The sequence below is a fragment of the Cotesia typhae genome, unplaced genomic scaffold, assembly GCF_013202065.1.
Source record: "Cotesia typhae breed Kobodo isofemale line unplaced genomic scaffold, CoteBio_Ctyphae scaffold_13, whole genome shotgun sequence".
Lineage (NCBI taxonomy): Eukaryota > Metazoa > Arthropoda > Insecta > Hymenoptera > Braconidae > Cotesia > Cotesia typhae.
This window is the reverse complement of record NW_027423774.1, coordinates 4,342,937-4,370,475: the sequence shown is the minus strand read 5'-3', so window position 1 is coordinate 4,370,475 and position 27,539 is coordinate 4,342,937. Positions and strand designations below refer to the sequence as shown.

The following is a 27,539-nucleotide window of genomic DNA, read 5'->3' as shown; positions in this document are numbered from 1 at the left end:
GTCGAGCCGGTTTGTAAACCGTCGAGACGACGATCTGTACAACTAGACGTCAACGTTCACTGTTCCGCGAAGCCAGATTCATTATATGTATAATTTAATTTTCGGGATAAATAGCGATACATCGAATAAAGTTTGCGATAAAAAGTTTAAATCTTTCGTTATGAGTAAGACTGTTGGAGGTAGTGACCTCTGTGAAAAATTTACCAACTTCTTTGAATTGTGAAGTATTGTAGCACAGTCAAACAAAACTGTAGAATATTTTCCCTCGCATTTCTGATTTATCAAAAAATAGATATTTTTTATGATTTTTTTTTTTGGTAACAGGTATATTAAATTATTAAATAAATAATCTATACAATACACAGTGTATAGTCTCCATATGTATCAGTATATTCCTATAGACACATATTAATAGCTAGTATTTATAGAATATGAAACTTAAAGAGAACAAAAAATAGGTAAAATTTATTTTCGACTTTCTATTATTAATTTCTTTAGAATTGTTGTGATTCATCTGAGCAGTGATCTCCACGAATTTAAATTACGTCATTAGTCCAAATCCATTATGTATGTTTATTGCAAGTTAGATAATAATAATAATTATTTTTTTTTTAATTTACGATTAATTTCATCAATTTATTTTAGCTAAAAAAAAAAAAAAAAAAAAATTATTTTTTTACTATCTAGTAAAAGTAATCAGATCCAAAAAATGATAATGCTCGACTATTTTTATGATTTTTGTGATCATACTTGTTTGTTTAAAAACACACGATTTATGTTTTTTGTTTTTCTTTTTAACTAAAATGTATTTTAGGTCAAAAGAAAATTTAAGATACTGAGATAAAAAATAAAATTAAAAATACATTAATTTCCTAACTTTAATTTTCTGTGAGCAAGATATTAGAGAGAGTGTTTTATCAGACTTTTGAGCTTGAAGAACTCAATAGCATAAAAAAAGGTATCTCTTTAAGCTCAGAGAGCTCAAAATTACACAGTAATTGTATTTTTTGGCTCGAAGAAATCAAAAACATCATAAGTGCAATTTTAAGCGCTTAGATATGGAATTAGCGGAGTTGCAGGGATGGCCTTCAGGGTCAACCGTTTTCCTAATTTTTTTCACTATAGATGGAACTAATTTCCATTCGACATACAAACCAGTTAAATCTTGTTTTTTTCGTGTACATACTCTCATAAATGTTAAACATATACATTTTTTTTTTCGTGAGTATTCTAGAATTCTATTTCAAAAAATTCTTCTAGTCTCTAAAATTTCTCCATCAAAATTATTAATAAGTTCATTTAAATAAAAAGATCAAATTTGTTAATTTATAAAAGCAATTTTCTAAAAGTTATTTTTTTTTTTTTAATCACTTTAAATATTTTTTAATTCAAAAATATTAAAAAAAAAAAAAAACTTTTTTCATCGTTTCTTCTAGCCAAGGTAAGTAATCGTTTATTACGACGATCGTTAATGCATTAATCATGATTAATCTTCACAGGTCACTTACTGCCTGTCGATACGAACTCCGTCGATAATACTGACAGTCGGCAAGACTTTAGTTCCCCTTAAAATCTAAAGGCGCGCTGCATTTAAATAAACCTACTATAACACATCGTTAACTTTTACAAAATAACATCAAGATTATGAAAGACCTTGCGTGTTACCGACACATCCACAAGTGTCTCTATACCTACATGCATCCCGTTAATGGTGTATTTTTTAAAGACCCCCTGGAGCCCTGGAGTGGGGGCTTTGACACAACCGATCGGAGTATATACCGTATACCGATATACCGTACACCGAATATAGTACATATAAGTGAGAAATCAAGATGGCACCCAACCCTGAATTTCATTGAGATTGAGACACAGGTGTCACTTGATTCGTAATAAAAAATACATGTCTATAATCTACACACTGTCCATAAAAATCCACCTGTGTATTTAGTGTACTGTAAAAATATTTTTTATATTTTATACACTATACATACTGTATCATATTTATAATAACTCCGATACATTTTAACATAAACAAGTGGTGCAATTTATAGTTTTAATATTATTATCGTTATGTTATTTTATTGTGAAGGTAAGTTTTTTATTATAAATAATACTTTTCTTTTTTTATTATTTTTATCTCTATAATTGTTTCAATAAATATTTGCTGCGTTTATAAATTTTTTTTTTTTTGCTTTTAACGCGCCGCAAGTGTATGAGGCAAAACTTGCTTTTTATATATATATTTTATGTAAATGTATATAGGTATATATCGCAATATCTACATAGCTGTAGGCGCTTTTCAGAATTCTTAATGAATTCTCAATGGATTCGATCATAGATTCCATTTACTTTCCATCGTCGTTTTCAAAAGTGAAATTTTTATATTTTATAATTTTGTTTTAATTAACTATCAATATATATATTTAAATTTATTTTAAAAACTAGAAATCATTTAGTTAATGAACTTGATTTTCAAGATCAATGATTAATTATTTAGAAAAAAATTATCCACTTGAATAAAATATTTAATTTATAGTTTTGTTTACTGCTCTTGACTTTAAAACAAGGAAAAAAAATTAAATCGCTTAATTGTAAATTATTTTAATTCATTTATTAAGAAGTAATCAAAAATTATTCAACTAAACCAGTAAATAAATTTATCAGTACAATTCCGCAAGATAACTTTATCTTAATTGCCAGAAAATCTTTTTTACATTCTTGATAATACATCTTTGTCTCTCAAAATCGTGTTTGTTATCATTATCATTTAAGCGTCAGTTATTTTTTCAGTATTGTAAGTATTGTTCACTAGCGAATGCTCAATTTGCTGCACTAAAATTTAAGCATTTAATTGTTTGTAAAAATTATAAGCGCTTAAGAATTTTTTTTTTTTTTTATTTATAGTTGTAGAAAAAGTTCATTCAAGTTTTGCTCGCTTGAAAATATAAATAGAGTAGAGTCTTTGGTGATTTATCTTAGTTTGTGTTCAGAAGCGGGAAAAAAAAATAAGAATCTTTGAAAGAGTTTTTAATGAATAAAGAATTACTTTTTTTTTTCTTTTTCCTTTTTTTATTACAAATGTTATGTTATCTGTTATTGTGTAAGAGCGACGGGGACTGTTTTCTTTATTAATGTGTGTGCAAGAGAGACAGTTGTATGTGTCATATTGAAAAATTTAATATTGCTGGGATATTTTGAATTTTAAAACGATTTTTTAAGTTTTAATTTATGTAAGTTTAACGAAAATTAATTTTACTATTAAAATTAATAGAAAAAAATAAAGTTTAGTTTAGTTTAATAAAAATTATGCCAAGGCTAATGCTAAATAGCAACGAGAAAATATTCAAAATTAATTGAAAAATTTTTTTGCGATAATTTATATAAAATTTTTATTTAACAAATAATCAAAATTGAAATTTTGATAAAATTCAAAATTTTGAAAAATGATAATTTTTAGAGAATGTTTGAGTTCAAGTAAATTTATGAAAGTATTTTTTTTTTAATTCAAAATTAATTGAAAAATTTTTTTTGCAATAATTTATAAAAAATTTCATTTAAAAATATTTATTATTTACAAAAAATAATAAGATTTTCTGACAGCACGTGTAAAAAAAAATAATTATTCAGTATGAAAGCAATCACTGTAAATCAAAGTGTTTTACGCAAGTGTTTTATTTCCTGGATATGAAGCATCGCAGGTACTTTCTGAGCATTAAAGCGTTTAAAATTTATTATACTAATGAAAAATTCTTGCACTGAAACATCTGAAAAATCAAACATTTGAATACTTTGCTTAGTGGCTGCAGGAAATAATAATATTTGCGTATAACTGTTAGATTTACAGTAAACAAACATTAAGTTATTCTTCAATATAAATTTGCTGTGTGAGAATAGGTTTGTTCTTCCTTAATAACGCGCCTTTTAATTACCTATCACAATAAAAAGGATATGGATAGGGATAAAACAATAAAATTATTACATTCAGTTGCTATAGACCGTGTAGAAAAATTTTATTGTAAATTGTAGAACTCTTCTTCAGAGCCTAGAAGACAATTATGATGTATTAATTTATAATGAAAATTTTATGCGGATTTTATGATTTTTTATGTAGAAATAGAGTAGCTTCGTTCTCAGTAAATCCTCAAGGATTCTCACGGAATCAAAATGAAGTAAATGTGGGCGAAATTCGCTTAATTTGTCTAATGCTGATATTCTGGATAATTTACATAATTTTGCATTAAATTTTGCCCGTATTTATGTCAGTAATTTTTTCCATAAACGGGTCGAGTCAATTTTTTTAAACATGTTTTTCTTAAACGAGTAACTTTTTTTTTTTTTTAATTTTAATTACGCGTGGAACAGTCCATTTAAACTGAACTTCTGAAGCAAGCTTACAAATCTTTAAACAAATAAATTAATCAGTATTGAAAAAATAATTCTTTGAAATTTTATCCGTTTCATAACACAAAGAAGCGATAAAAAGTAATAAAATTAATATTGTTGTTTCTTATCGCGTTAAAGCTAAATTCAATTACAATTTTTTAAATCCGATAATTGTGGTAATAAAATGTTTTATCGTTATCATTTGTAGGCTAAGGTAAACTGAATAGTGCATTAAAAATAATAATAATAATATTTATAAAAATATAAATTTGTTATTAGGCTGAAAAAAATCGGGAGTGAATAGAGATTTTAATTCGAAAAACTAAGTACGGAGTTTTTGAACTAAAATTTTAATTAACTGAAACAATTCTTGATGAATACTAAAAAAATCGTCTAAAATTTAAATATTAATTTGACTTTTTAAAAAATTTGATTTTTAAACTGATAATAAATTAGAACGGAACAAATAAAAAATTACTTTAATGTTACTGAAATTGGAAATTTTTGAGATTAAAAAACAAATAAATTATTACAGCGAGAATTTTTCAAAAAATACTACTTGTAGAAATAAAAAAAAAAATTGATTCAATTTATTTTAAATATTAAAATTTATTTAAAGGTTACATTAATTTTTGAATCTTTAAATACTAATTTAGTAATTTTTAAATGAACAATTATTCTTATTATTAATACTCAAAAAAAAAAATTTATTTTAATAATATAAACTAGCTACCTTGCAGTCACTATGTAAACTATAAATAAATAAAATTTTGTTTTATTAAATAATGGCTTCTGTTAAATTGCACGGTACTTTCTTAAATGTTGACGTTTTTGAAAATATAAGCTCATCCTGATGTTAAACTTATCAAGAGCTTTCATTTGAGTACCCACATTAATTTTTGATATATTTTTCATATATAGATATATATAATATATATAAATATATGAAAAATTGATGTGGGTACTTAAATGAAAGCTCTTGATGAATGTAACATCGGGATGAGCTTATATCTTTAAAAATGTCAATAGTTCACGAGATACGAGGTCATTTCTTAATTATGCCACAAAATTTTGCTTATTCTCTTAATAATTGAAATAATATAAAAATAGCCGCGATAATAGTATTTACTAATAAACTTATTTATTTAATTTTCAGAACAAGTTAGTCATTGAAAACAATTGAATGAAAACAAACAATTATTCATCTTGGAACAATCGATGAGACTAATTAAGAGTATCAACATTATTTTTGTTTGTTACATAAAGTAATCCATGGTTAAATAAATTAATTAATATAAAATTAACAACACGATAAATAATCTATAAAAATGGATCGCTCACAGCACAGTATGACTTTTACCGGCGGTGATAGTAATTTACAAGACTATTGGGAGGCTTATCAAAAAATGATTGAGGAAACGAAAATGCTTGATGACTATCTCGATGAGGAGTCTAGTCCACGTAGCTATGATGGTATTTGAAATATAATTTCACCTTCATAATTTATTTAAACACTTGCAATTTATATAGTAACACATTAAATTGGTAATTAATTTTCCAGAAGGTGAGGAAGAAGCCGAATGGCTAAAAGCTGCCGGCCTAGGGGAATTAACAGAGCCATGGAAAGCGGGACGAGAAATTCAGCCGGAAGAATTGGGTGCTGCATTGCGTACATTATCGCGTGCGCAAGCTGAAGCTGTAAAACGTCGTGTCAGGTCGCTAAATCACACTGTTAAACAAAGATTTAATCAGCGTACTAGAGCACGTAAACCAGACATACGTGATGTATTCAAAGATGTTGAGGTAATATTTTCTATATTTATCCAATAATTACTAATGAATGTTAGAAAGTAAAGTGGAGTAATTTAAAAATTAAATACACTGAGAAAATAGTTTGTTTGATTTAAAATTCGTAGATTTATTTAAAATAACTTAAAAAATTTTTTTCATATAAATTTGGATGAGTTTGGACCAAATACTGTTTTGTTTTGGTTTATTTGATTGAATTCGTCTATTTAATTCACTCAAATAAAATTTTTTAATAGCTAAAAAATCTCGTTGGAAATAAATCATAAGACACTATTTTGAAACGCCGGATTAAAATTATTTATTTTTAATGAAACATTTGTTACAAAATTATCCCGTTTACTTTACAATGACTCTAGTTTTGAAGTTTTCGGATTTTTTCTCTTTAATTATTACTTTTACTTTCTTATACAATAGAATTGCTTGACAATCCGAGACTATAGTACCGAAAAGCGGTCATTAGATAAACCTAAGCGACACTTTTTTTTTGTCGGGTATAATTAGAAACTCACTTGGGAGCATTAGCGACGTCTATCCCCTCTCTTTGGAACACACTCAAAAATAATTACGAAAAATGCCTGAAATAAAAAACAATTTGTGAATAATTAAAAAAAAATATAAATTTTTGGGCTCTTAAGTGGCAAAATAAACAAAGATTATTTTATTTTTTGTTGGTTAAAAAAATTACAAAAAAATTTCCGGTACCGGGAATCGAACCCGGATCTCCTGGGTGAGAGCCAGGTATGCTAACCAGTACACCATACCGGAGATCGATGAGGGGTTAATGGTTTGTAGAGTACAAAATAGTAGAATCAGTAAAAGCAGATGCGCAGATACGTGACTTTTAGTCACATTTGAGTAAATTCAGTCGATAAATATGAGATTTGTGATGCGAAAAATTGCTTGATATAAGAAAATTTATTGTAAATTTTCAGCATGTATAATTGATATTTTTGCTCCAAGATAATTTAAATAAACGATATAAGAGAGATACAAAATTTTTAATTAAAAATTTCGTATTTTTCATTTGAGATAAAATTTATAACTCTAATTTATTGAAAAGTGCATTAGAACAATTTTTCAAATTATTAATTACTTGGAAAATTATTAATATAATAATTTACTTCAATATTTTTAGAATATAAAAATTTCAATCATTTAAATTTTAGACTTTTTTTTAAGACTTAATAATTAAAAAAATTTATTCAATCCATTTTTTTGAAAACTAATAATTAAATTTTTAAATAATGTATTTTCTGTAATCCTGTATAAAAAATTCTAAAGAAAATAAAAATGTTTACTTTAATTTATTTATAAAAAAATTTTTTCATAATCTCATCAAAAAAATTCATAAAAATTATTTTTTTTCCTCAACTAATTTTGGCCAGAACAAATGATTTTTTTTCTTTCTATTAAAAATCTAAGAGTGAGACTGTCTATGCTTGAGCATTATAAAAACTTGAAATTCAAATTAAGCAATCGATAAACCAATTTGACTCCTATCAAAGTTACATGATAGACTTTAGACTGCTTAAAAACTTAAAACATAAAACGACGTAACAATGACTTTTAATTCAATATCACTAACAGGATAATCTTTTGCAGGCATCGAGCGTAGGCACCAGATCCCGTAGTGCGACACCGGATTCGTTAGACAGTGTCCACGACTCAGGAGAAACACCAGAGAGTGCGTCCCCCCCTTCGCCGCCCACCGTAGTGAATACAACCGTCGGGCCCAATCACTCTAGTATAAATATTCCGAGTTTCGTTTCGATTTTCCACCGAAATTCCCACGATGAAAAGGACTTGAAAGACGGGAATCGTCAGTCGTCATCTATCAGTACTCACAATCACAATTTGTCGATAGTAACGCCAACGCCTCTGCCAGTCCAGGAAATATTCCGACGCACTGGGCATCACTGGTCCCACGGTGGAGACATAGCCAGCGATTCGGAGGGGATTGAATTGACTGCGTACCAGAGATTGGGGACGATAAGCTTGGCTAGACCGATCATCCAGCATCGAAGTGGAAGCGACCCCAGCGAAGTCGGGAATGAAAAGCTCGATGCAAAAGTTGGAAACGATTACTTGACGGAAAAAATTAGTGACCGTAAGGACACTCTCAAACGCGGCATCAGTGGTGGCACCAATCATGCAAGTGTCACTCGAAGTCACAGCAGCTTGCACAGAACCAGACCAGCGGACCATATTATCACCAGACCGCTCAACAGAACTTCCTCGCATGACCATTTGAGTTTCGAGCAAATGTGTCGAGCTAATGAGTCCATGACTGGAGTCGTTTCCTCCCAGGATGACGATGACTGGAATAATGAGGCAGATAAGGACTTTGACAGAAGTGCGGTTGAACTGCTGTCCCAGAGAGACTTGATGAGGCTACAGACGTTGTTGTGGCTCGAGCTTACTGCTGTATTTGATAAATACAACTTGCCGCTGATTAAGAGAAAGCCCAATAAACGGAGGCAAAAAGGTTTGATGAGTTCATTTTTTATTGATAACCGCATAGAGAGAATTTCATGATAGTTTCTTATGGAAAAAATATCTATATTTGTTTCCTAACTACAATATATCCTAGAATTTAATTTTCAGTGTTCAATTAAAATATTTTAATATTTATATTTATTATAAAATTTATTTTAATACACTAAGAAAAATTTCTTTGGAAAAAGATCTTTATTTTTGTAACAAGAAATTAATTTGTTGGAAATTTTAAACAATTTTATTTCTCAGAAGAAATAATTTTTTAACAATAACTTTTTTGTTGAAAATAAAGTTTTCTAAATTTGGAAAAATCCAATTTAAAATAAACTTGAGAATTTTTATCTAAAAATTTTGTTTTTGAAATCTACACGGAAAAAACAATATGACACTGGATATCATCCTAAATTATACTAAAAATTTTATACCTAAAAATTTTTAGATAGTAGCTAGTATAATCCAGATTACAATGAGTATAATCCAGATATCACGCAGTATAATTTAGATTTTTCTAGCTACTATTTAAATTTCTTTTTACTACAGATATCACTAAGTATAATCTGGGATGATATCCAGTGTCATCTTGTTCTTTCCGTGTAAAAAACATTTTTTTTTACAAGAAAGTTTTTTTAAGGACAATTTTTAACAAATTCATTTCATCATGTCACAAAAATGCCCATTTGAAAAAAAATTTTTTTTTGTCTCACCGTATAAAAAAAATAAAATTCTCTCCGTGTATCAATAAATCTCTTCAATTTTTTTTCAATCTCAATTTACGTTCCTTTCAGCTGGTAATTTATTCAGCGTATCATTGTCAACACTTTTATTACGCGACAGTCAGTTGACAAACGAAGAAAACAATATTCCATTGATATTCCAAAAGCTTCTAACGGAATTGACCGAGCGCGGAATTAAAGAAGAGGGAATCCTCCGCGTTGGCGGAAACAAGCAAAAAGTTGAGCAGCTTTGCACAGAATTGGAGACGGATTTCTACAGCAAGCCTAAGGAAGCTGACAAATTAATAGAACGCACTCCTTGCCATGATTTATCAGCGGTGCTAAAAAAATTGCTGCGTGATTTACCTCAACCTCTGCTCACGGTAGAGTACATCGACGCGTTCTATCAAAGTCACGGTAAATATATTAATTATTTTCTTGAGAATTCGCAATCTTGCAATTAATCATAATTATCACAATAATAATCAATCTAAATTGTTGCAGGTGTTAAAAGTCCCAGTGATTTATCGTACTCGTTGAATTTATTGGTGTTGCTGCTGCCAGTGGAGCATCGCTGCACGCTAAAGGCGCTGCTTAAATTTTTTAAATTAGTCATTGATAATCAGAGTTCAAACAAAATGTCAATTCACAATGTTTCGATGATCGTCGCGCCGTCATTATTTCCCCCGAGGTATATTTATCCACGTGATCGCTCGGATTTGAGTGCTCAGGTAAACATGGCTGCTGTTTGCTGTCAATTAACAGAAGCGCTCCTCAGTAATGTTGATAAGTTATGCAATGTTCCAAGTAATTTATTTAATCAACTGAGAAGACAATCTGAAGAGGACAGGTATCGTAAATATAAGAAGAAATAATATTATCTTTTTGTTATTTTTAGCTTTTGTTTTTATGCATTGGAAAAAAAAAATTTCACTTAATTCAAAAGAAAAATTTTTCAATCAAGAAAATTTTTTTCAAGAGCTTCGTAATTTTTTTTATAAGTAAAAAAAATTAAAGAATTTTCTACTAATTTTCTTGAATTAAAAATTTTATTCTTGGATCAAGTGAATTTTTTTTTCCTTTTTTCAGTATGGTGCTCGCCTTTCGTAAGATATACTGTGAGCAAAATAGCAAAAAGAACCGACAATTATTTTTTTTTATTTAAAATTTTTAACTATCTTCCGATTTTGTAATTTTTATCTAAAATTTTGCTTGAGCAATTTTTTTAGGGTTTTATTTTTAATCAAGCAGCAAAATTTTTGAATCAAATAAAATTTATTATTTCAAGAAAAAAGACTTTTTAGAAATTTTTCTCTTGAATGGTTAATTTTTTTTTTCTCAAAAAAAAATTAAATTTGTCTATTAATGTGATTCATAAAAATTTTTGAGTAAATAATTACTAAATTTTAAGTATTAAAGTAAAAATTAAATTGCTTATAAAAATTTTTATTTTTTTAATTTAAAATAAAAGTTTGGCGCTAAATTTTATAAAAAAAAATTTAGTTGGTTTTTTTGTCATTTTGTTGTGAATTAATTCAACGAAAATAATGTAACAATTGTTATTGTTTATTAATTATCTCACTAGGTTGTAGTTCTTCTATTGGTAAAATTGTGCGTACTTAAAAAATTTTAATAAAATGTAATATGTAGTATTAATATTAAATTTATATTACATAAATTTTATGAACTTTTATAGAAAAATCTGATTATAATTGAGCTCAATTAAAAATCAAAATTTTATATTTTTGTATATACTCGCCAAGGTGCCTTGAAGAATTTAATTAATTCAAAATAAATTATTAACAATAACAATATTAATATTTTGTCAGTAAATTTAGATTTGTATTTTTATAGATGCTAAAAAATGTAATTTATAAAAAATTATTTTGCGAACATTTTTAATATTAACCTATTGTGAATCATTTTAAATGTTTTAATAGCGTATAAACGTCAAGGTCATTTAAAAGATAATAACAGTGGCTGATTAGTTTATTACATTAATACTTAAAAAATAATTATATAAAAATGTTGTTTCTAAAAAACGAAAAACGCCATTTATTAATTTTCGTAAGGCATTTTAATAATATGTCATTTGATGATTTTTGTAATATGACATGCCATACTACAATAAGAACACATTAATTGTAAATATTGCATTAAAATTACTTTAATAAAGTGCCAAAGAAAAAAGAACAATATAAACATACATTTTTATTTATTTAATTCGTTATTTTTATAAGCTTGAATTTTTTTTTACATTTTTATGTCGCATAATTTATAATGTCAATTAAAATACTTTATTCGAGTTCAACTTTGTATTTTTTTAGCAAAAAAAGAAATTATGTGTCTTGATAAATTTGTTGAGAAAATTAAAATTGTTTTTTAAAAAATTGATTAATTAATAAATTAACAATTTTTTTTTCTGTATTAAAATTTTAATGAAAAAAATTTTGATCTAAAAAAAAAATCATTTTTCAAAATATTAATTACTAGCAGTCCACCCCGGCTTCGCACGGGTATTAAACAAAAACTTCAAAATTAAATTAGTATAGATAAATCAAATTTTCAAAATTTATCTTTCTTGTTCATAATCATTTTCGACAGTGGTAGTTCCTTCGGTAGTCGAAGTCTGTGGATTTTCTTCAGTAGCTGGTACTTGTTCCTTAACTTGACTCGGGGAAGTAGAAATCAAGCTTGACTCTGGATTTTTAGGCGGTTGATTTCCTGAGCTGGTTTTTTCTACCACCACAAAATTATTAGCAGTTGAATTTACCGGGTAGTCTGCGCATTTAAGTTTCTTTTTTTGTTCTAAAAAGAAAAATAAAAAAAATTTTAATATTTTCTTTCCAAAAAAAATTTTTAAATCTTAATTTGCGTACTTTGCAATTCATTGACAATCATTTCAAATTCATTGTCTTGAAATAAGAATAAATTCGCGCGGTGGTCAAACCCAATTGTCGCGAGTGGTTGCAACATTTTCAAGTGCTCTCTTAATCCGATAATGGCGATGTGATGACCTATTGCTTTGAAGTGCATCAGAATGTCTATGTAGTGTGATCCACGATCAAAATCAATCACAGCGACTAGAAGAAATTTATTTTATTTCATCAAATTTTTTTATTTTTTTAAGAAAAAACTTGATAAATTTTTTTAAAATTTACTTATTGTTATTTTGCGACCATTGTAAGTTGAAATTTCCTTGTTGATTCGCGTAATATTAGCGACCACAGTTATATTTTTCAAAGTACTATTTTGCAGGTACTTCAACGCTGATACCAACAAACAATTGTTGGTCTGATTAAAAGGTATAAAAACAGGTGGATCAGTGATGTAAGTCGTCATTCCTGTTCTCAATTGATTTGATGCCCTAACAAAAGTAAAATAATTATTTTGACTCCGACATTTTTAAACTCAATCAAAAAAATATAAAAATTCATACGGAAAAGCCTTTAGAATATTCTGAGCAAACTTCAGAGCCGACGATTTGATATTCTGCGCGGAATGATCCATCAGAAGATAGTAAGCCGAACTTCTTCGAATATCTTCACCAAGTGAGTGAATGATGCGCCGAGTGTAGTCAGATGTATTAGAACAAATGGGAAACTCCATCAGATTTTCACCCGCGATCCATCCGTTGTTCAAGGTACAGGTGATCGTGTTGATTCCATTTATCATCAAGTTTTTGCTGCACCTTAAGCTGCACTCCCGGCCGTTTAATATGTTGATGCAATTCCATGTTCCGTTGGAAATTGTCGGCGGAATATCACAAGCTTTAATAGAATAAAGAATTTTCTATCATTTAATTTTCAGTTTTTTACATTAAATTAATTAACTTTTGCAAAAAAATTTTCGATTATAAATTTTATATGAAATTCAAATTTTTTTGTACTTAATTAAATTCAAAATTTTCTTCAATTGATTTTTTATCCAAACAAAATTACAATAATCTGCTATTCGCCCTCAAAGTATGAAAAAATATCATTAAATTTGGCTCACCTTTTTTTTTACATTTTTAAAGAAAATTATAATTATTTTATGCCGAATTCAATCATTGTAAAAATATTGGTTTAAAAATTTGAATTTTATAAAAAAATTCATAATTATTTAAAATATTTTCACATGAGCAAGTAATTTAGGAAAAGCTCACTAGTTTTGCAAACAAATGGTTGCTTGCTATCACAATCCAGGCCGTAAAAGTGCGCCTTCACATGGTCAGCACGGTCTAAATTGAGACAAGTGGAGGAAGGTTGAGAAACAATTCCATCATCCCCTTCAATATTTGTCCAAGGGGGAAATCCACTTTCATCTTTATCTTTAGGAATTTTCTTGTGACTGGAAGTCCAGAACCACTCGTCGGTTTTCGGATTCCAGTGACCTCCCAGCCAAACGTGGGATAGTTCACGGGGGTGGTCGCCCATTGCTTCAATGATCATGTTAACTGTGTTAATATTGTTCACCTGAGCTAGTACGCTTCCTGAAGAAATGCAATGAGAAGAACTTTCGTTCCAGGTTTTCTCAAGTGGATATATTACGTAAGTGTTATTGTCGTATGAAAACTTGATTGGGTCGTCCCACCAGTCATTTTCCTCATCGTCGGTATCTGGAATTCATTTTGGCTTAAAAAAAAATGAGAATAGTTGCTTTGGTTAACAATTCATTAAACTATATTGTTACATTCTTCGCAAATGAAACTACGCTTGTGATCGCACGAAACTTCAAGAAACGTTGAATTTTTTTCCATGTGCCGGTCGAGAAGTAGACACCCACTGTTCGCCTCCGGGCGACCGTATCTCCAGGGCGGATACCCACTTTCGTCGGTTAACGAGTTTAAAATTGAACCCGTTGATAACCAAATCCAATTACCGTCATTGAAATACGCTCCGATCCACACACTTTCGAAATCTATAGAAAAATTTTTTAATATATGATAAATATTCTTTTTTAGAAATTTTTTTATTGGGTTCAAGAATATATTGTCCAGTTGCTAGAATTTTGCATTATAAATTACAAAATTTTAAATAATTAAGCTAAGTATCAAAAGTTTTTTTTTCAGTCAAAAAACGTGATTTTTTACATTTGAAATTATTAAACATGCAGCTTAATAAATCAATAAAAAAATTTTCATAGACTTATTTTAAATTTAAATGAAAATTGAAACATTTTTTTATACGGGTATAAATTTTCAATCGTATAAAATACAAAAATTTTTTAAATAATTTTTACAATTTAATTGTGAGGTTCAAATTAAATAAGTCAGTATTTTATGTCTTATTTAATTTATGCATTGTTATATCACGGATTTCTGAATTTATTTGGTGCACCATGCGTGATTTTCCTCAAGTTCGAAATTTTTTCATCATCAGTCATAAAGTACTGTTAAATAAAATTTTCGAAGAGTGAATTTTTATTCAATTCCTATTAAATAAGAAATCTTTAGCTAGTTATTATGCTTTGATGATATTATCGAGCTGACTCCGGCGGCACTGCAATGCCGGGCAACTCACGACAGACTCGGAGCAAGCTCCAAAGTTCCGTCAAGTTTCAAAAATCAGGTTAATATACTGGATTCTCAATGAGAATCGTACCAGATATTAAGCTGATAAGAACAGATTAAAAGTTTGTTTATTTAAGAAATAAATCCATGAAACTGCTTGAGATGGACAGGCCCATCTCAGGTGGTACAATAGTATGTTGAATACAGTCAATAAATTTTTTAATTTTTTATGTCAATATTGTTAAAAGGGTATAAAATCCCTTGTGTCATCCATCCCATTCACTCACTCATTCATACTTTAATACATTATTCTTTTAACTTTTAATCTTTTACATAATATAAAATAGACAATAGACAAACACTCACTCACATTTAGTTGTGTTTTAGCGTCAGCCCTAGGTTATTATTTAGACTTCTTATAAAATTGTATATATGTATTTTCTTTCTTAGTTTGTTATAAATAATTTGTACATATTTTAACACTTATAATTAGTTATACATATCGGTATAGATGGTAAAGTAAGTATTTATTTATTTGTATATTGTTTATATAGTATCACAATTAATGAAATGTATATGGATATATATTATGTAAATAATTTGTAAATAAATAAATAGACAGATATATATATAGTGTATATTTATAAATAAGTGTAGATATTTAGAATTGTATCAGTGATGTGTCACATCACAGTCGGTTCCTGCGCACCAGATTTTCAGTCTTATTCTGTTCTTGTTATTTGGGCTGACGGAGTCATTATTATAAAACTTACACATAGTTAGAGCATGTGTAGTTAGTCAAACAATGTGTTGGAGTAGGGGAGCAGTAGTCGGTTATTTGTTTATTTTGTTTGTAGGACACGGTGTCAGTATCCGCTATTGGCAGACGGATTTAGGTAACGCATGTTCACGACTTCAATCCGCGCCCGAGCGGCCGCCCGCGGACCCGACCAGCGGATCAGGCGTTTCATACTGCCGGTTCCCAGACACGTGCTCCACGTAAACGTCTCTCGACCAGCGAATTGTCTCCGATACAATGAGTAGCCTCATCAGACGAGCAAAGTACTGAGAAATACCCAGCCTTCTCAGAACCGGCTCATTGTTCGGGTCCCAGGCACCCAGGGAGCCGACGACGATCGCTTCCACGGTCACCTGATACCCCTGTGCCCTGAGCGCATTTGCAAGCTCCTGATACTTCTCACTTTTTTCTTTTCGAGCTGTATCAAGGGCTTTGCACTGATTCTCAAATGGCACAGTGACATCCACAATGACAATGGACTTGGCTTGCTCATTTCTGACTACCAGGTCAGGTCTGAGTGCTGCCAGATCCCCATCAACTCCCCTTACGGTCTGGTTGACCCGCTTCTCCCCCGCGATCCTCGAAGCCTGCGATATCCGTTTGAGGATCGCATCATGTCGCAGCTGATAGTCCCTGGAGTGCGTCATACAGTGATTCAGGACGTGGGGCAAGGATTCGAGGTAATACCCGCACACTCTGCAGCGCTTATCCCGCTCTCCCCAGCGCATTGCTCCATTAAGGGGCAATACGTCGAGTCGAGCGCGGTGGATAAATCGCCACTCGGCGAAGCGGATATATTTTCCGTCGCGCAAGCAGAGATTACTCTCCCGATTGCGCGACGTAACCTCCCATACCTTACCCTGGTCCTTCTTCGCTGTCAGCATCTCCAGATATTGTAGTTGGGCTGCCTTGCGAAGTCTCCAGATGATCTGAGACCTCGCACTTGGTGGCACTGTGACAGTGCGGTCCCCAGTGTCCTTTATGATGATGGCGAGGCCATTCTCAACCTCGTCCCATCTCCTCTCCACACCAAGCCTTTTGGACAGACGACTAGAGGCCATTCGCACCCTTGTCCAGATGTTCGGGTCACCTTTTTTGTTCCCCGCAAAGGGCCCATCCAGTGAACCCGAAAGGAACTCTGCAGTTTCTTGCAGTGTAGGATGGTGAATAGTTTTCCGCTGGACCACTTGCTCTAGTGAGGACTTTGCAATCTCAGCCACATCAGCGTCCTTACAGGAAAGCATCCTGAAGGCCTGAGCGATGACTGAGATGTATGCAAGGTCCGCAAGTGGGATGATTTTAAATAATTAAGCTAAGTATCAAAAGTTTTTTTTTCAGTCAAAAAACGTGATTTTTTAAATTTGAAATTATTAAACATGCAGCTTAATAAATCAATAAAAAAAATTTCATAGACTTATTTTAAATTTAAATAAAAATTGAAACATTTTTTTTATACGGGTATAAATTTTCAATCGTATAAAATACAAAAATTTTTTAAATAATTTTTACAATTTAATTGTGAGTTTCAAATTAAATAAGTCAGTATTTTATGTCTTATTTAATCTATGCATTGTTATATCACGGATTTCTGAATTTATTTGGTGCACCATGCGTGATTTTCCTCAAGTTCGAAATTTTTTCATCATCAGTCATAAAGTACTGTTAAATAAAATTTTCGAAGAGTGAATTTTTATTCAATTCCTATTAAATAAGAAATCTTTAGCTAGTGATTATGCTTTGATATTGTTATCGAGGTGACTCCGGCGGCACTGCAATGCCGGGTAACTCACGACAGACTCGGAGCAAGCTCCAAAGTTCCGTCAAGTTTCAAAAATCAGGTTAATATACTGGATTCTCAATGAGAATCGTACCAGATATTAAGCTGATAAGAACAGATTAAAAGTTTTTTTATTTAAAAAAAAATAAATCAATATAACTGCCTGAGATGGACAGGCCCATCTCAGGTGGTACAATAGTATTCAGTCAAAATTTTTTTTTTCCTTTTTGTCGTCAAATTTGATACAGAAAAGGGCATTAGCGCCCTTGTGTCATTCCTCACATTCACTCTAACACATTCATACTTTATTTCACAGAACTTGTAACTTTTAATCTTTTTTTATTTCAAAATAATATAACCTAACACTCGCTCACGTTCACGCATGGCTAAGCCTCGTGGTGGCTTTGTTATTACACCAACCCTTGATTTTTCCAATATTGGATTTGTGTATATATATTTTCCTTGTTGTTATGATTTTGTAAATAAATAAATGTATAATAAGTGTAAATAAATATGTATAAAATACATGTAAATAAATATGTACAATATATATGTAAAATATATGTAAATAAATATGTATATAATATATGTAAATAAATAAATAAGTTTGTATATAAGGAAGTATATCACAGTGTTTTGTGCCTAGGCACTTCAGTCTTTAGTTTACTTGTCAGAGCTGGCGAAGTCGTTCAAAATTAGTTATAAGTATAATCAGTCAGCATGCGTGATTTTCCTCAAGTTCGAAATTTTTTCATCATCAGTCATAAAGTACTGTTAAATAAAATTTTCGAAGAGTGAATTTTTATTCAATTCCTATTAAATAAGAAATCTTTAGCTAGTTATTATGCTTTGATGATATTATCGAGCTGACTCCGGCGGCACTGCAATGCCGGGCAACTCACGACAGACTCGGAGCAAGCTCCAAAGTTCCGTCAAGTTTCAAAAATCAGGTTAATATACTGGATTCTCAATGAGAATCGTACCAGATATTAAGCTGATAAGAACAGATTAAAGTCTCTTTATTGTCATAAATAATCATTATAACTGCCTGGGGTGGACAATCCCATCCCAGGTGGTACAGTAGTATTTAAATACAGTCAGTTTCTCAATTCTTGTTGAAAGTCAATAGGGAAGAAGGGCACAGACGCCCTTGTGTCACTCAATCATTCACTCACTCACTCATACTTTAATGTTTTATCACGTTTAGACTTTAATCATTAATATTAATTAATTAGTAGAAAAATAATCAAGCACTTTCATTCACACAGCACTGTCATGTGGCGATTATGTTTTTATGTTTGTTCAAGGTACAATGTGTTTTATTTTGTGTATATAGTTTCATTCATTGTACGCATAGTTATTAGATAATCGTTTTAGTTTTATATGTATATATGTGTTATAGGCAGTACTACTCTTATTTGGCCCCATCTCGTAGTGGCATTATTTCCAAGATCGATTTGTGACCATATAGGATAGGGTTGTTCTTTACTTTGTATATAATAACTTTGTATATATAAAATTGTAAATATATTTGAATAGTAATAAATAGAATTGTAAAAATATAAATAAAGGAGTAAATTTGTAAATATAATTATCTTGTATATATGAAATCTATCCGTATTATATATTAGTTTCAGTCATCGATCAGTCTTTTCAATTTCAGTGATGTTTTATATCACAGTCTGTTTTACCTTCATCCATATTTCTGTATTTGGATGATAGGTGTACATATATAATTATTAATAAGTGTAGGGGAGCAGTAGTTCGGTGTAAGTTGTTTGTTGTTTGTTTGTTTTGTAGGACTCGGTGTCAGTTACCGCAATTAGCAGACGGATTTGGTTGACGCATATTCGCAACTTCAATCCGCGCCCGAGCGGCCGCCCGCGGACCCGCCCAGCAGGTCAGGCGTCTGGTACTGCCGGTTTCCTGACACGTGCTCCACGTAAACGTCCCTCGACCAGCGAATTGTCTCCGATACAATGAGCCGCCTCATCAGACGAGCAAAGTACTGAGAAATACCCAGCCTCCTCAGAACCGGCTCATTGTTCGGGTCCCAGGCACCCAGGGAGCCGACGACGATCGCATCCATGGTCACCTGGTATCCCTGTTCCCTGAGCGCAGTTGCAAGCTCCTGATACTTCTCATGTTTTTCTTTTCGAGCTGTATCAAGAGCTTTGCACTGGTTCTCAAATGGGACAGTGACATCCACAATGACAATGGACTTGGCTCGCTCGTTTCTGACTACCAGGTCAGGTCTGAGCGATGCCAGATCCCCATCAACCCCCCTTACGGTCTGGTTGACCCGCTTCTCCCCCGCGATCCTCGAAGCCTGCGATATCCGTTTGAGGATCGCATCATGTCGCAGCTGATAGCCCCTGGAGTGCGTCATACAGTGATTCAGGACGTGGGGCAGGGATTCGAGGTAATACCCGCACACTCTGCAGCGCCTATCCCGCTCTCCCCAGCGCATTGCTCCATTAAGGGGCAATACGTCAAGTCGAGCGCGGTGGATAAATCGCCACTCGGCGAAGCGGATATATTTTCCGTCGCGCAAGCAGAGATTGCTCTCCCGATTACGCGACGTGACCTCCCATACCTTACCCTGGTCCTTCTTCGCTGTCAGCGTCTCCAGATATTGTAATTGGGCTGCCTTGCGAAGTCTCCAGATAATCTGGGACCTCGCACTTGGTGGCACTGTGACAGTGCGGTCCCCAGTGTCCTTTATGATGATGGCGAGGCCATTCTCAACCCCATCCCATCTCCACTCCACACCAAGCCTTTTGGACAGACGCCTAGAGGCCATTCGCACCCTTGTCCAGACGTTCGGGTCACCTTTTTTGTTCCCTGCAAAGGGGCCATCCAGTGAACCCGTGAGGAACTCCGCAATTTCTTGCGGCGAAGGATGGTGAATAGTTTTCCGCTGGACCACTTGCTCTAGTGAGGACTTTGCAATCTCAGCCACATCAGCGTCCTTACAGGAAAGCATCCTGAAGGCCTGGGCAATGACTGAGATGTCTGCGAGGTCCGCAAGTGGGATGATCCCACACCCACCTCTCCACGGCTGTGCATATACCACTTCGGCACTTGCACGCTGTGGGAGGTGTAGCCAGCTCTTCACCATCCTCCTGAGTCCCTTGTCTATGGTGGTCAAGGGTGTTTTTTCAACTTGTCCCCCCCGCAGAATATAATCCATCCGTGGCATAATGAAAGTACGCAAAGCGTCTATCTTCTGCCACGGTGCGAGGAGGGACTCATCGATGGCCTCCGCGTCCGCCATTATGCTGGTGAGAGTTTTGATAGGATTTTGGCCGATCCTGAACCCCACTGGGACACCCAGATAATCGTAGGCCTCTCCCTCTCCCAGCGACTTCATTTCCTCACCGCTGATGGTAAATTTGCTATCTTTTACACAGCGCTTGCTGCCCTTGCCACTTATATGCAATGTGACGCATTTGGACGGGTTGAATCTGATTCCAACCCGTCGGGCAGCAACGCTCGCGGTGAGAAGCAGCTGTTCCATATCCTCTTCCGAGGAGGCAGTAAAACAATAGTCGTCCGCATACGCGCATGACGCAATCCTTTTGCCGTTCAACGAGTAGCCCCGGTTTCGTTCCTCGACTGATCTTAGAACTGAGTCGGTGCCGACGTTGAAGGCAATTGGACTTGCCGGACAACCTTGCTTAGTGCCCCTCTTTAGAGGTATGGCAGCTGTGAAGCCTTCACTGGTGCGAACTCTCGTCGTGCACCCAGTGTAGAAGCTTTTTATGAGGTTTTGTATTGGCTCCGGAGCGCCAATACCCTCAAACGCGTCGAATATCACCGCGTGCGGGATGGATCCAAAAGCATTGGACGCATCCAGACACGCGACGATAACGTCCTTCCCCGTACGAGCTCCATCTTCCAGGATCTCCTGAACCACGTAGTTGTGCTCAAGGCACCCCTCGTAGCGCAAGAAACCCTTTTGTGATGGAGTAAGCCTCCGTCCAGCGACCACGAAGCTCGCGATGCGATCGGCAATCAGAGCAGCAAACAATTTATAAATTGTGTTACCCATCGCGAGAGGCCGCCAGTTCGACAGGTCATTTCGGTCTCCTTTTTTGTGAATTAACACAGTATTAGAGACCTTCCATGACGTTGGTATGGCCCCCAGACGCATACATGCGTTGTAGACCGCAGTGAGCAGCACACAGCCCCGGTCAGTCCTCTTCAGGTCACTGTATTTCAGTCCGTCGGGGCCAGGGGCAGTATCCTGCATCCTGGCTAACCGTCGGCTGATCTCAGTTTCCGTCAGGGGACGACCATCGCTGCGGCCAACTCACTCGTCTCTTCTGGTGGCCATACCTGTCTTTCTGGCAGGTCAGCTTCCAGGGGAGAATCGTCCGAATACATGCTTCGGAAATACCGGTCGACCTCACCCTTAGGCACCTGGCAAAAGGGAAGGCTCTTTCAGGACTTCCTGCATGGCTTTTCGCCGATTCTCCCTGTAAAGCTTTTGGATTCGGGTGGCAGCACGAATTCTGTCACCCTGCCCTGCTTGGTGTTGTTGCAGGTTCCTCTCCGCCTCTGGGTTGCTACCCCGATCCCTTCTCGAATCACGATCTCCACGACCACCCGCCGGCCTGGGTCCTGCGACTCCCTGAAAGAACATTGACAGTTTCCTGTCAAGCTCCTCCAGTTCATCCCAGGACTCAGTCGCCACAGCAAAGGCAGTAAGATCGGCACGTTTGTGCATCTCCTGTGACCTCGCTGCAGCATGGCGAGTGGCTGGTCGCTGGTCTTCACGGGCTTGTTGGGGGTTGGATCTTCGACGCTGAGAGCCTCGACTGGTCTCACGCCGAGCGTCCGGGAAAGGGGGACGTTGGGGGATCCACGGTCTTTGCTGACCTCGGGACATCCACGCAGGGCACTCGGCAGTTCGGCCCGATCCGTCGCGCGTGACGCCCGAGCGTCCACCCGGACACCGATCAAAGTCGCGAATTGTAGTGTTGGCGTCAATACTATTTAGGGGGTTAAATGAATTATTGAGTATTAGATCGGAACTATTTTGGAGACTATTGTTGGGTTGATTTGTGAAGTTCCGTCTGCCAACGCGACCACCTCGACCGTGTCCTACCTTCGTCCACCTGGGACGGTACATGTTGTTGTTATAATTGTTGTTTTTGTTGTTGTTATTATTATTATTATTGTTGTTGTTGGATGCAGCATAGTTAGAGTCGTCAGACAACTCGTCGCCACATTTCCTGCATTTTTTGCAGAGGTCATTTTTATTACTATTTACAATGTTGTTATTATTATCGTTGTCTGACGCGACCCGCCCGTCACCGCCACCGATGTTGATTAGGTTGTTGTTATTGTTACTGTTGTTAGATGTGTTGTTGACTAAAGTTTTGTTAACATTTGTGACTAGATTACTATTGTTTGGTGTGACCAGGTTAATTAGACTATTGCTTATGCTATGGATTGTACTATTGTTAAAACTATTGCATACTGTGACTAGGGATCGAACATCAGTGTCAGTAACGTTCGGGGACTCGGAGGCGTAGCCATAATTGGGGGAGAACGAATTACAATTTCAGGGAATAAATGGGGGTCACTCACCGTCGCTGCTGTTGACTCCCTCTGCTCCCTGGATTGTGGCGGGCTTATTGGCCCTTTTTCTCCCTCTGTTGTCCCCAGTACTGAACAACAGCTCTCGTCCAGTTCGTTGACCATGGCCAAATTGCCCACGATCAACGTGGGACTTGTCTTGGTGGCCATGATCGGACCCCTCATTGCCGATGTCGTGACTGTGGTTGTAGTTGTTGTTGTTGCCGCGAGTGTCGCTGAGGACACCACAACAGGCAGCAATGACGTCCTCCTTGGTTGACCAGGGCCTTTTAAGATGGTGGTTGGTGGAGCAGACTGTGCCCTGGTCCCTCTGGTAGTTGCCTCGGCGTAGGTCGTCGATGGATTGACTAATTTGACCAGGTCAGCCCGAGGCTTGGGCTTTGGGGCGAGGGCTGGAGCTGGTTGACTGCTCGCCCGCATTGACCTGGTCATGACCCTGGATGGTGGCGTCGAGGACTTCCGTTTGGTGGACGTCGTTGTTGGTGGTGGTGTGCTGCTCTTACGTGGAGCTGCCTGTTTGGCCCTCAGAAAAGCAGTTATTGTCCTGGTCCCTGTGACCCTGACATTTGAGACTACTCGCGGCTTCGTCAAGACGACACGGCAGTTTTTGGTAGCACTGGTGGTGCCTGACGTGGCGGTACCAGTGCTGGTGAGGGTCTTTCTCGCTGTTGATGTGGATGGACGAGAGGTTGCGAGTCGGGTACTGGGGGATGTACTGCGGCTCGTGGGTGTTGATTCCCTCCTAGTGGTCCTGGCGGTGCTGGTGATGGTGGTGAGCGACGACCTGGTGTTTGGGACACTACTAGGGGGGGTTCGAGTTGACGCAGTACTACTCGTAGATGTGCTACGCCTCACTCTGCCAGCTACATCCTCGCCTGTGCTACCGCTCCTCCTATCTCTATTTGGGACGACCGGGTTTGCGGAAGCCACGGAGGCACGGACTGCTGCAGGCCTGGCTCCACGAACTTTGGCTTGTGCAGCAGCTACCCCTGACAGTATTTTCCGCGTAGTGGTGTAGTTGTTCGCGGGTTCTCCCCTGAGGGGGGAGCCTACTGTAATTTCCGAGGGGCTATGGTCACCCGGGTGCTCCTTGAGTATATGTGACTTCACAATCTTCACTGGATACCTCCCGGTTCCAATGAACCCACAGATGTTACATCTGTGGATGACATTGGCCCCGAGATGCGTCCTTTTGAAGTGCTGCATAAATGCAGCGTGAGTCCCATACACCCCAGTTACCCCTCGGGCAGTGCTGGCGTAGCACTCCGGGCACCTAAGCTCCCTCGGGAGGGGGATGTTTACGATAACCTCCATACCGGGAAGTCACACACGTAGGGGGGAACAGGAAATATATAGAGTCCCCTTATACAAGGGAACCAACAAGCGTGCAAAAGGTTGTCCTAGGGGTGTGGAACGGACCACGAAACCCACGGACAGGAAACGAATGAGAGAGATAGAAAAAGGATAGAGGGCACGAGATTACGGGATAAGCGGGAAGTATCCGCTATTCCCGTAGGCTCAAGGACCCGAAGAAAGAGAGAAACGGAAATAAAAGTATACTGCCCTGTGGTGTTAAGTGTACCACAGGAAAGTATGGAAGAGAGAGAAATTAGGGAGCTCGAAATTAAGGAATAGGTTTCCTTAATTCCGTCCTCGGGGTAATGGTAAGTGGTAGGATAGGTAAGACTGTAGCGGGTCAGTTACCAGTGTAGCACTGGTGAACTTGTTCGCTACAAGTTACCCTAGGAAGGTCGCGACAGTTAACTACCCGTAGGTAATTGGTCGTCACAGACCACTGAGGGTAAGTCAGGGAACTACAGTACTGGTTAGTTACCAGCACCGTCGGTTACCCGACTGGGGTAAAGAGAATTGATGACAAGTTTTTCACCAATTCCTGGGAGTGAGTGTGTTGCCACACTCCAGGTAAAAAAAACGGATAAGGGGGTAAAGAGAGAAGAGAGAAAGAGGGAAGGCTCCCAAGTAGAAAAAACGTGCGTGACTTACCTTTTGCAGGAGGTATCCCGTGATGATGACAGAAACTCCGTGGATTCCACCAAGCCAGTCGTCCAGGAAGTCGTCTTCTCCGGTGGTGGTGATTCTTTTTCACTCACACAAACTTTTTCACTGATTTTAATTAGAATAATACTAGTCAATGTGTGTTAAAAAAAAATATCACAGAGACCAATTTTTTTTTTTTGGCCAAGATCAAAGTTGCTTAGTTTTAAAGTTCGTGGGGATTTTAATTAATCCCCATCAAAACAAGGTGTTAGGAAACACTGATTTTTGAAAATAGGCTTATAGAGCCGCGCTTGGCTGTACTGCAATGCCAAGGCAACTCGTGGCGGAACCGGAGCAAGCCCCAGATTTCTACCTACTTTCAAAAATCAGGTTAATATACTGGATCCTCAATGAGGATCGTACCAGATATTAAGCTGATAAGAACAGATACTACACTTTGATCTTAGCCAGTTGGCCGAGAAGCGATACTAAATCGTATAAATAAATCGTATTTATGAATTCTGAAATAACTGTCTTCAAACGAACAAAAAATTTTTTTGTGCGACACCTCACGGTGCCTCAAGAAGTCACGCTCCGTGTCAAGCATACTCGACTACCCCTTCCAGCTTTCCCCACTCTTCATAAACGATTATAAATAACATTCATTGCTATGCTCTTTTTCGTGAATATATAATCATTTTTAACACTAGCAAAAGAGGCCATTTTTTCGGGAAAAAAAAAAAAAAAATTCATGAACAAAACTTTTGTTTTTTTTTTTTTTGTGTTCTGGCTTGTATGCAAACAATATTATTATAATCTTCTTTTTTACTGAAAATATTTTACTAAAAAAAATTAAAAATTAAATATAATATAAAAATTTATTTTTAGGGGTTAGATGAAAAAAAAATCCTTATTTTTATATAAAAAAAATTTTTTTTGTACGAAAAATTTTTGTTCTCTTTTTTACTAACTTGTATTTGAGTAATTATATCATAATCTCTTTTCTAATAAATTAATCTAATAAAAAAATTAACAAACTTGGAAAAAAAAAATTATTTTTGGCCAAAAGAGCAAATTTCAATCGATAAAAAAAAAAAAAAATTTACGAGTATTAATTCCTTACCTGGACGGGTTTTCGTCATACTGTTAGAAAGAATATGAGTGACAATCAAATTTTTAACAACCGCCAATCTGGAACCTTGTATTCTACAATAAATCGCAGCCTCTTGCCACGTCACTTTTCCATGGTACAACGTAAACGTGTTTCTGTTTATTTGTACCCATTTTGAAGGAATCGGACTATTTATTTCGCTGTCCTCTAAAAAGTCCAGAAGCTCCAATTATTACTTAATTAAAAAAGAATCATAAATAAAAATCATTAAAATAAGTCACAACTTTTTTGGCAAATGAACGGTCGTTGAAGCCGACAGTCAAGGTCGATAAAATTCGGATGTTGATGGTGTTGACGGTCAATAGCAAGACATTCTTTCGTAGGTCGAACAGGTTCTCGACTCCAAGGTGGGAAATTTTCTACATTAGATTCCGTCGGTAAAACATTTTTCCACGGTCCCGCATCCCTGTCCATCCAATACCATACGAAGTCTATTCTTTTGGCTCCCAGCCACGTGTCTTCCATTTCTTTCAATAGCCAAAATTTTTTTATAAATAAAAAATAATTTAGATAAATTAATTTTTTTAAATCTATTTTTTTCTTTTTACATTGATAAAATAAATTAACTTGATTGAAGAAATAAAATCTTAGAGACCAAGAATATAATTTTGAAGAATTTGATTTTTTTGAATCAAGCAAAAAAATTTTTAAACTAAAAAATTATTCAAGGGTCAAATTTTTTTTAAGTCAAGAATTTTGTTTTTCTGATTCAAAATTAATTTTCTGGGTTTTAGATTTTTTTTCTTGCCCAAGCGGAAGTATTTTTTTTTTTTTTTATGTTTTATTGAATTTAATTTAACGATTATTAATTTTTCAGTAAAATCTACTAAAAATTCAACATTGTTTTTGAGACTCTTGAGAAGTAAATCAAGTTCATTTATTTTATCAGTGTATTACTCTCTTTCAAACCTATATTCGAATCTGCTAATAACCGCGCAACAGTAACAGCTTTTTCTATGGTGTCAAGTATCGCCAATCTTGAAAAATAACTCTTACAAATCATGCGTGCTTCATCCCAAGTAACTCGTTGAGAAAATAATAAATATTGTACACTATTTTCTCTGTAATATTCAACGACTGGTTGTCGTTCTTCTTTACCTGAAATTTTACTTTTTTTTTATGATTTTTCCAAATATTAAAAATACTTGAATGAATTGATAGAATTAAAAATTATGTGTATTATCAAGTTTCAATAGAAGAAATAATTTTTATGTGTTGTTTTTGTAAGTAAAAAAAAAAAATAAATAATTTTTTAATTATGAAGAAAATACTTACAGTCATTTTCAAAATCC

The 27,539-nt window shown here is 34.9% G+C and overlaps 1 protein-coding gene, 4 non-coding genes and 2 pseudogenes across 7 annotated transcripts; 1 reads left to right on the top strand and 6 right to left on the bottom strand.

Moving 5' to 3' along the window:
- Positions 1 to 1,838: 1,838 nt before the first annotated feature.
- Positions 1,839 to 10,698, top strand: Conu (Rho GTPase-activating protein conundrum). 3 transcript variants are annotated; one of them, XM_074254239.1, is made up of 7 exons: positions 1,839 to 2,089; positions 5,540 to 5,648; positions 5,727 to 5,856; positions 5,945 to 6,186; positions 7,795 to 8,677; positions 9,474 to 9,818; positions 9,906 to 10,698. In XM_074254239.1, the coding sequence occupies exons 3-7, from the start codon at positions 5,733 to 5,735 to the stop codon at positions 10,274 to 10,276; spliced, it is 1,965 nt and encodes a 654-aa protein (XP_074110340.1). In that variant the 5' UTR covers positions 1,839 to 2,089; positions 5,540 to 5,648; positions 5,727 to 5,732; the 3' UTR covers positions 10,277 to 10,698. The 3 variants fall into 3 exon arrangements, with proteins under 3 accessions (XP_074110340.1, XP_074110338.1, XP_074110339.1); XM_074254237.1 differs by having other exon boundaries at positions 5,540 to 5,856; positions 9,906 to 10,697; XM_074254238.1 differs by lacking the exon at positions 1,839 to 2,089 and adding an exon at positions 2,719 to 3,230 and having other exon boundaries at positions 5,540 to 5,856; positions 9,906 to 10,697.
- Positions 6,886 to 6,957, bottom strand: Trnae-cuc (transfer RNA glutamic acid (anticodon CUC)). The gene has a single exon. It is a non-coding gene; the product is annotated as a tRNA-Glu (tRNA).
- Positions 10,699 to 11,628: 930 nt separating the features above from the next.
- LOC141535301 (uncharacterized) lies at positions 11,629 to 27,528 on the bottom strand (annotated as a pseudogene).
- LOC141535567 (U2 spliceosomal RNA) lies at positions 14,860 to 15,044 on the bottom strand. Its single transcript, XR_012480620.1, has one exon. It is a non-coding gene; the product is annotated as a U2 spliceosomal RNA (small nuclear RNA).
- Positions 17,439 to 17,626, bottom strand: LOC141535557 (U2 spliceosomal RNA). Its single transcript, XR_012480611.1, has one exon. It is a non-coding gene; the product is annotated as a U2 spliceosomal RNA (small nuclear RNA).
- LOC141535558 (U2 spliceosomal RNA) lies at positions 18,328 to 18,507 on the bottom strand (annotated as a pseudogene).
- LOC141535566 (U2 spliceosomal RNA) lies at positions 25,372 to 25,563 on the bottom strand. The gene has a single exon (XR_012480618.1). It is a non-coding gene; the product is annotated as a U2 spliceosomal RNA (small nuclear RNA).
- Positions 27,529 to 27,539: the final 11 nt, after the last annotated feature.